Source organism: Hyaloscypha bicolor (assembly GCF_002865645.1).
Source record: "Hyaloscypha bicolor E unplaced genomic scaffold K444scaffold_182, whole genome shotgun sequence".
In the NCBI taxonomy this organism is placed as follows: domain Eukaryota; kingdom Fungi; phylum Ascomycota; class Leotiomycetes; order Helotiales; family Hyaloscyphaceae; genus Hyaloscypha; species Hyaloscypha bicolor.
Window position 1 is genome coordinate 3,709,854 of NW_020194684.1, and position 8,944 is coordinate 3,718,797.

General features: G+C 39.4%; 4 protein-coding genes across 4 annotated transcripts; 1 reads left to right on the plus strand and 3 right to left on the minus strand.

The window, feature by feature from the left end:
* Nucleotides 1–3,106: 3,106 nt before the first annotated feature.
* On the plus strand, nt 3,107–3,402 carry K444DRAFT_545582 (uncharacterized protein; the record flags this gene model as incomplete). The annotated part of the gene is made up of 2 exons (XM_024876143.1): nt 3,107–3,267; nt 3,318–3,402. The coding sequence occupies 2 exons, from the start codon at nt 3,107–3,109 to the stop codon at nt 3,400–3,402; spliced, it is 246 nt and encodes an 81-aa protein (XP_024728475.1).
* Nucleotides 3,403–3,748: 346 nt separating this feature from the next.
* On the minus strand, nt 3,749–5,318 carry K444DRAFT_545092 (uncharacterized protein; the record flags this gene model as incomplete). Its single annotated transcript, XM_024876112.1, has 4 exons — nt 3,749–3,827; nt 3,896–4,644; nt 4,697–4,780; nt 4,842–5,318. 4 exons carry the CDS (start codon nt 5,316–5,318, stop codon nt 3,749–3,751), a joined length of 1,389 nt encoding a protein of 462 aa, XP_024728476.1.
* Nucleotides 5,319–5,768: 450 nt separating this feature from the next.
* On the minus strand, nt 5,769–6,509 carry K444DRAFT_472169 (HET-domain-containing protein; the record flags this gene model as incomplete). Its single annotated transcript, XM_024872891.1, has 1 exon — nt 5,769–6,509. A coding segment is annotated over one exon (741 nt), but the record flags the coding sequence as incomplete, so codon positions are not given.
* Nucleotides 6,510–8,445: 1,936 nt separating this feature from the next.
* Nucleotides 8,446–8,727, minus strand: K444DRAFT_544980 (uncharacterized protein; the record flags this gene model as incomplete). The annotated part of the gene is made up of 1 exon (XM_024876096.1): nt 8,446–8,727. A coding segment is annotated over one exon (282 nt), but the record flags the coding sequence as incomplete, so codon positions are not given.
* Nucleotides 8,728–8,944: the final 217 nt, after the last annotated feature.

Genomic DNA, 8,944 nt, shown 5'->3' on the forward strand with positions numbered 1-8,944 from the left:
TAGCGCGTGGTAGCGTCCGAATGGAATCAATAGCATTAATACTAATAACATTCAAATCCGTCAGTTCGCCGAAGTGGTGTCCGTTGCCATTACTGGAACAGGAGTGAGGGGGTGGGGTATAAAAGACGAAGAGCGATCTGCTAGCTATTGCAAGGTATAGACGAAGTCGGTATATGTGAAAGAGAGGTTAAGTTACTATATAAGTCAATTATATAGCATAGAATTAGTATACGAAAAAAATCAATTATATTAATTAATTAATTACAAATATTTATAAATAAGTTAATTAGAATATAATTAATATAATACTTAAATTTTTTGATTAGATTAGAATAATTAATTATGAATACTTTATTTAATATATATATATAATTATATTAAATAATAAACTAGCTTAATTAAATAAGGTTCTTGCTTTAGTATTACCTTAGTATAATAGCGGGATCGAGGCAATAGCCAGGGCTCAAAGATCCAAGAATCTCATATATTAAAAATACTAAGCTAAAGAGAAGAAGGAGAGAGAGAGAAGGAAAGGGAATAAAAGAAGAGAAGTATTAGCTAAAACCAATGAAACGCCGGCTAGCTAGGTAAAACCAGTTATATAATAGCCACTCTCCTTTGGCCCCTAGCCAGTACTATTATATTATTCCCCCGGAAACCAAATCTGAATACCCTTATTCAGATATATAAAGGAAATAGGGTTTTAATAAAATCCCTAAAACGGCCAGCTTTTAATAGTTACTATCTAACTAATAGTTACCTCTATTTTTACCTAAGGCTCTAGAACTAGCCTCAGACCCAAAATCGTCCATAGAACCGTCTATAGAACCGTCTATAGAGCCTAAATCATCTATAGAGTCCAAATCGTTCCCAGAACTGTCTGCAGAACCAAGCCTGTTTAGGAAACCGTCTAGAGAACTAAACTTGTCCAGGAAGCCGTCCAGAGAGCCGAGCTCGTCTAGGAAATCGTCTATAGAACCGTCTATAGAGCCAGAATTATCTACAGAACTATTAGTAGAACCCAAATTATCTATAGAGCCAGACTCTTCCGTTTTTCCGTTATTAGAACAGGATAACTTACTAGCAGGAGAATACTATATATAAGCCTCTAGGGCAGAATTATTCGAATTAGAGAAGTAATATTATATAAGGGGCGGCTATACGAGAGGCGAATAAGGGAGGGGCAAATAAAGAAGAGGCGAATAAGGAAGAGGCAAATAAAGAAAGAGCAAATATAAAATAATTGCTTCTATTTTAAATTAGTAAACTGGAACTAATTACCGGGTTTCTTCCGTTTTAAATCAGGAACCCGAAACCGATTAGTATATCTCTTGTTTTAAATCAGAGAATTACTAATTCTTAAGAGAGAATACTAGTTCTTTTACTCTTATTAATATTAAGAAAAATATGCTATCTGCTCTAGTTAAGGGCTAGATTCCGAGGTTAACTAAATTATAGAGGATAAGGGTATTATCTGCTCTAGTTAAGGGCCGAATTCCGAGATTAACTAGATTATAGAAAATAGAAGTCTTTTTTTTTAAATTAGTAAAGAACCGACTATCGGAATATTATCTATTCTAGTTAAAGGCTAAACTTCGAGATTAACCGGGTTTTAGAGGATATATTTTCCTTCTTTAAGTTCGGGAGAATTATTAAATATTAGAAGCGGTATTTTGCCTTTACTTTCTAAGAATAAGTACAGGTCCTTTACTAGTAGTATTATATTACCTCTATAGGCCAAATTAAGTAAGCTTAGTATAATATAATAATAGGGTTAAGATAATAGCCAGGGCTTAAAGATCTAAGAATCTTATATATTAAAAATACTAAGCTAAAGAGAAAAAGGAAAGAGAGAGAAGGAAAGGGAATAAAAGAAGGGAAGTATTAGCTAAAACTAATAAAACGCCGGCTAGCTAGGTAAAACTAGTTATATAATAGCTATTTCTCTTTAGCCCCTAGCTAGTACTATTATACTTAGCAGGCTTTTTTTCTTAGAAGCAAGATAATACTAGAGCTAGATCCTTATTTAAAAAAGTTAGCTTATTATATATTATAGTTATATATATATTAATTAAGGTATTATAAATAAATTTGATTAATAGCTATTAATCTAATCTAATCTATTTATTTCTTATATTATATAAAATAAGAATATTATAATAAGTAAAGAATTTATTAATATTTGGCTAGTTTTAATTATAAGTTTTATATATAAGAAGAATTAATATTTTACTTAAAAATATATAATTTATTTATTATTTTTTATAATTTAATTAAGTTATTATAAATACGGCATTTAAGGCTTAAAAAGTAAAATAGAAGATTTTTTATAAAAATAATTTAAAATTAAAAGAAAGAGAGCTAGAATATAGAAAGTTATAAGAATATAAATATACTTGTAATATACTAGCTTATATAAGACTTAGTATTCTAAATTTCCTATATATATTTCTATATTACTTATTAAATAATTATATTAAATAACTAGAATATTAAAACCTGAATTATAATATTACTTTTCTCTTTAAAATAAACTTATTCCCGAGCTTTTAAAAATCCTTGTATTATTTCTAAATAAAAGCCTCTAAAAATATTAATAAGGCATTCGAATTATATAGGGTTATTAATAAGATAATTTAATCTAATAAAAGCTTATAAATCTTTTATTTTCTATAATATAGCCAAAGATGCCAAAGCATACTCACCTTCTGGTCATATACCATGGCATGCAACTCCTTCAGTGCGTATAAACAACAAAAGTGCCGTCTTGGTGGTGCAGGGAATTCAGGTTGACGTGGTGGGACGAGTGGGCCAACTTCTTGCACATGAGACCGACGAATCTGCCGGGGCTGGAGCTTTTCGGACTGTCATAAGCGATTGGAAAGACGTTGCTGGAATCTCGAACGATATTAATTCCATGGGCTCTATACAGCAATTGAACTTTTGGTCAACAATTTTATGTGGCATGGAAACTTTTGAGTTTAGGGAAGATCAAATCTTTGAGCTGGACCCGCCGCGAAGAATACAGGGAGCCCTTGAATATTTACCCCCAGCTACCCCGGAGATCGAGTCACGAATTACGACCGTCATTGGTGAGGAGACAGGTATGCTAAGCGGAAGAAGATTCATGATAACCTCCGCTGGTAGAATGGGTGTGGGGCCACAAATAACCAAGCCTGGGGATCTCCTTTGCGTCCTTCTCGGCAGCTATGTTGCTTTTATACTTCGCTCTTGTGGCGACAACTTCTATAAGTTGATTGGGGATTGGTAAGTCCGCCAGAGATCCCTAAGTCAATAAACATACTTAGTTTTGATAGTGATGTGCACGGAATTATGGATGGCGAGATCATCGAGACAGAAAAAGAAGGACAATACGTCTACCAAGACTTTTACTTGATTTAGCTATAGCGCTGTCCCAAACGCCTCAGAGGGAGCGCTTTGAGGAGAAACGGACATTTTCTGGTCTTCAGGTTGGACGATGGGGAGAAGCCATTACACGGCGACGCCGGTCCTTACCCATGAGTTCCTGAGGCATAATAAGAGCTGGTCTTGGAAGGAGGGTTGTAGACCTGGTTGATGCGAGAAATGGTGTTGTCGATACTTCCAGAATTTTTGGGCGTCCGTCTTCTTGGTCCTTTCCCAGATTGGCATTTTCACCAAAGCGCAGAATTGGGGTGCGATTATTTTCAGCTTGATATTGCAGCTTGAAGCTTGATTCATATGATACTTCATAGGATACACATCGAGATCAGTCTCGATTCTGGTCGCCAGGCCAGACATTCTGGTCATCCGGATAGAAGTACATTGTCAGAGCAATCATGAAATATCTGTTTGGCAAGAATTAGTCAAATGATACATCCCTCACTATAGCAGAGAAAAGAATTCCAAAACTCACATCGCAATGCAAACGGCGCCTCCTAAGTAGTTGATCTTCCTATCGTGAACTAGGAGGCTGACCACAAATACACCCAAAAAGAAGCACAATGTCTCCAGAAACCCGAATTCCAACTGCATAGGCTGATCGATAGCCCATCCCAGCAGTACCACCGATGGCATGACGAACAACGTGATTTGCATGACATTGGTGATCACAACGTCGATCGCCCGATCGAGTCTATTATTGTAGGCAGTAATAACAGCTTTGGATGGTGCTGCTGTGCTGCCGACCATGGGAAGAAAAACAAAACCAATAAATCCTTGAGTGATCCGAGTCCTTTGCAGAACGGAGTCGATAGAGCCGACAAGGTTGTCGGCACAAACCGACATCATTCCGATGAGGATTGTGATGAGGAATATAAAAGCAATCATAGCGACAAAATACTTGAGGTCCATCATTTTTGCTGATTGTAGCTCACCTTGCTCTTCGGGCTGTTCAACATCGAAAAAATTGGTTGGCGACTTTTGTTGGAAATACTGGTAAATGCAGAAGAGAACGAGAAGGATGATGGCGACACCGCGAGATAACCCGAGAATAGCATCCGCGGTATCCGCCGCAGACTTTTGTAAGACCGTGTACAAAGTTGCGGGAAGAATCAAGGATGCTAATGCCACAGCCATCAATGAAAGCATCGTCGAGGCAGCTGTAAAGTTGAGAGTCTGCTCTAATTGAAGCATGCCGCTCACACCGAAACAGCATCTAAGGACCTAAAGCTCAATCAATAATAGAACAGTTTAGTCGGGCAGTGGTTAGGCTTACAAGCAAGATATATGAGGTTATGCTCCCCACTATGCTCCACTGTATGATATCCACTTGCCCAATTCTCAATGCCGCAATGCAAATCTGTAAAATAAAACGCTCTGTTAGCGTAAACCAAAGAACCACAAAATGGTTTGAAGCTTACAATCATCTCCATAGCATTTCCGAGTACTGCATTTATTAGCTGGCCAAGAGTAAAACATACGTTTGACGACAGTTTCTTGGTAGCAAATGCCAACAAGGGTGCAAGTGCCATGATACCCAAGAAATTAAGTACGAGCACAAGTGTCGGATCCGAAGGGAGTGAACCAGCTAAGAGCCCCAAGGGAACGAAGATAATAAGAAGTTTGGTGCCGTTGCGGATCAGGAAGGTTTGAACTTTCCGAAAGGTTCTCAAAGGCCACCTTGCGCAACCTTGGACGACCTTCCTCAGCCTTTGACTCCATCGGTCATGCCTAAAGTCTGATTGGTCTTGAAGGACATTGCCAACGGAGCTGGGTAATAGAGGGGCATTCTCGTGGTTAGAAAGTTCTCGTTTGATCCAAATGTCCCATGGCCAAAGGCCATGGAGCGCACGCAGAGCCCAACTCACGCCACCTATTTTGCTAGGGCGAGAGGGCATCGAGTCTGTGGACGGAGTCTCGGAGGTAATTGTAGATCTAGACATCGAGTAGAGCAGAGGATCTGGGCGGTTTCGCGCAATATACATCGGTGTCATTCGAGCCGAATAGTGCCGCTCCCAGATTGTCCTCTCTGCTGTCGCAACCCGATAGAATTGTGAGTGACCAATATATCTCAGAGCAAGGCATATCCGTTCTAAATCATCATTGGGCTGGTCGGAGCTTCTTCGATAGCAGTCCAGAAACCCGTAGTATTCTCTAGATCCGGTGCTACGGTCTACGACAGTGGGCAGCGTGATACTGAGACCGATGTTTGCCATCCAGTGTGAGGAAGAGGAAACTTCCCGACTTCGAACGATGTTGGCGCAATCTCTAAATGCTTCCACCGAAGGTGCGAGTAAGGTTTCAGTAGTGCGAGGAAGTTGTCTTTGTACATGCCCGTCTCCAGCAAAAGACCATGCAAGGATAGTGTGGTCGCTCGATACATCGAGTAACTTCTCCTGAAGCCGTGTGAATGCTTTTTCGCCTTCCCCATATAAGAGAGGCATATTGACGTTGAAGATACCAAGAAGACAATACGCAATGTCTTCTGGCCTCGTAGTCTTCCTTCCCGATGCCCATGACATCCTTTGTGCAATGCTTGCCTTGAAGATCCCTTCGCTGCATTTGAGAATGTTGGCATCGATCTTCGTGATATTTGATACAACATTCCGTAGATCGTCCTTTGTTCCCAAAAAGAACCAGTCCCCTTTATCATCCTCGCCGAAGAAGTCGACGTGCTTCGGGGCAACGAGTTCTTGGAGGGTCCACCCTCTCGTAAACCAGTTGCTAACTCTGAGTTGAGATTCTCGTCGCGTAGGATCCCTATCCTTCACATCACTCAGATATGCATAACACCTGTCCGCATGTTTGTACCACTCATACATCGAATTTATGGCCTCCGAGAGCTCTGAGCTGCTTCGCTTGTCGATGCAGCATGTGTCCACCCACACGAAGTTGTAATTATCAATTGCGGCCTGTTTGCAGAAATTTTCGATCTTTCGGAGTCCTCTCTTGTTATTTGCTGTTGGTGTCCCCATTTCCTCGAAGGCTACTTCTTGGTTCTCTTCCCATGTGTGCGACAAGATAGCATACTTTTGTGGTTTGGATGGGACCTCCTCCAGCTGGAACGTTTTTGTATTGAGCAGCCTCATTATAAGTGCTATAATACGTGCTGTTTGGATTTGAATTTCCGCGAAACTAGTTAGCAGCAAGGTTCGAAAAATTAGGGATCAAGACATACCGGTACGAGAAAAGATACGTAGATCCAACCGCCAGCCTCTTGAAGTGCTCCATATATGATGGATATCTCCTTATCAGAGGAGCTCGATTGCTTTAAGATTGAAATAAAACCCCCCACTCGACTACCCGTCTTTCGAGGGTGGCTGCATTGGAGACTTGGAACTCATGTCGAGTTGCCTTCTCGCTAATTACAAACGCCGCAGAAGCTGGGCAAGGGACTTAAAACCGAAGTCCTACGAACTAATAAACCGCGTGGGATATTGTTTCAAGCTTGTAGCCAAGGCAGATTTGCTTATGGTAGGTATGTTGGTTGTTGGTTGCGCAGCGCCTCGTGGCTTGGCACAGCCTCCACTTCCCGCCCTTAACGTCAAGCGCCCATTACAAATGCCTCTCCCCTGTCCAATGAAAACACTAATGGAAATTAAGAACATCTTTGAGAAACTCCTCTAGGTTACCAAAACATACACCGAAAGAAAAGCAAATACTAGACATGGGGTTACGAAATTATTCGATAATTCCTTATCCCCAGCCTCGGGAGTATGAATGAAGGAACCTTTGGCGAGAATATAAACAATATCCCGTGCGTGATAGACATGCTGCTAGAAGCGGGGAACAGGTTTGATATCACTCGTGGAGAAAGTAAGAGCACGACTGCAGAGAAGACAAGTCAACCTCTTCTTTACACACCTTGCTGCATCGAGATTCTTATTGCTGACCTTCCTCAACTATTTTACACCTGGAGATGCTCCACCGCAAAGCAGAAGTTGGAGTAACTCAGCAGCTCGTTAATTGCCAAATATCCACTTCCCAGGGCGCTCCTTCTTCAATCGCCTGCCACTAACGGTGAAGTACTTCTTCTTGGGATTATCAAGCTTCCAATCGAGAAAATCCACAAGATCACCCTTCTTCCTCTGAAACTCTTTCTCAGGCAACTTCAGCATATTTCTGATGCTAAGCTTGCCGTCCAATAGCCATTCCAACATGCCAAAGTTCATTGCTTCGAGGGTATCCATTGCTTGAGATCGAGTCGCAGTTCTGATCTGGCCCATTTTATTAAAAAGGAAGATTATTCTTTCGAGGCTGTAGTCGTCAATACTTAGTGTTCCGAAAGACGTTGGGACTGAACGGCCACTTCCGGGATACTCGAATAGAATACGGAGCGCCTCATATTCTTTCCACCTCCGTTCATGCGTCGGAGTATGGGGAGGTTATTAGCACCTGCCGAGATCGTAGTGACATCCTTTTACTAGCTGCGATACGGCCACGGAGTCCACGTTAGGGCCACTATTGCAAATGTTTTCGTTCATGCGTCGGTACGAATAACTGAATTCGATCACCGATCCATGTTTAAATAGCATAAATACTATCCTTCCTGCTACCCCAGGCGTTATAGCGGAGCCATAATAATAGCATAAAAGGTGAGGCAGACTCGTAGCCGTGGAAAAGCTGACGGAGGGGGTTTGAAATCATATAGTAGCGGATTAGTACTATAGATAATGTATTAGCTTAGCTATTTTATGCCTTTAAAGAGCTAAGAATACAGGCTAATACAGTGTGTCAAAAAAATATTCAAGGTATTCAAGGTATTCATGAATATTCATGAATATCTTGAATAGAATATGAGTAGCGTAATTCAAAAAATAATAATAAAAAATTAGAGTAGAGTAGAGTAGAATATATATTCATGAATACTGGTGATTACTAGATCACGTGACATCACGTGACCTTAGAAAACTACAGTTTACTTAATAATTATTAAGTAAATAAGGTACCTATTAAGCAGCCCTAGTTAAGCTTAGATAAAACTTATATAAACCTAATTAAATACTAATTTTCTATAATAACAAACTAATTATTCTCTTCCAAATCTTGATTTTTCTCCTTTATTCCTTCTCTTTTATCCTCCTTTTTAGCCTCTTCTAATTCATCTTTAAATAACCCCCAGCTTTTTAAACAACCTATTATCTCAAAAGTACTCTTATTAAGTCTATTTCGTAATTTAGTTATAATAAGAGCACCCTGAGAGAAGAATCTCTTACTAGAAGTCAAAGAAGCCGGGATTCTTAAATATTTCCTAGCTATTAAAGCTAAAACGGGAAATCTAGCGGCATTAGACTTCCAATAATCTAAAGGCTTAGTCTATATATAAATTAGTACTAATATATTAAAAAATATTAAGAGAATATCGGGCAGATATTTAATATAATATAAGTGAATTTTACTTACTTTTTTATTTTCTCTCTTTTCTTCTAAATAAGTTATTAATTCGTCTTCTATATTAGAAGACAAATTAGTAATATATATATCTAAATCGTTAGAGTCGGAATCAGATCTAGCTTGAGATATA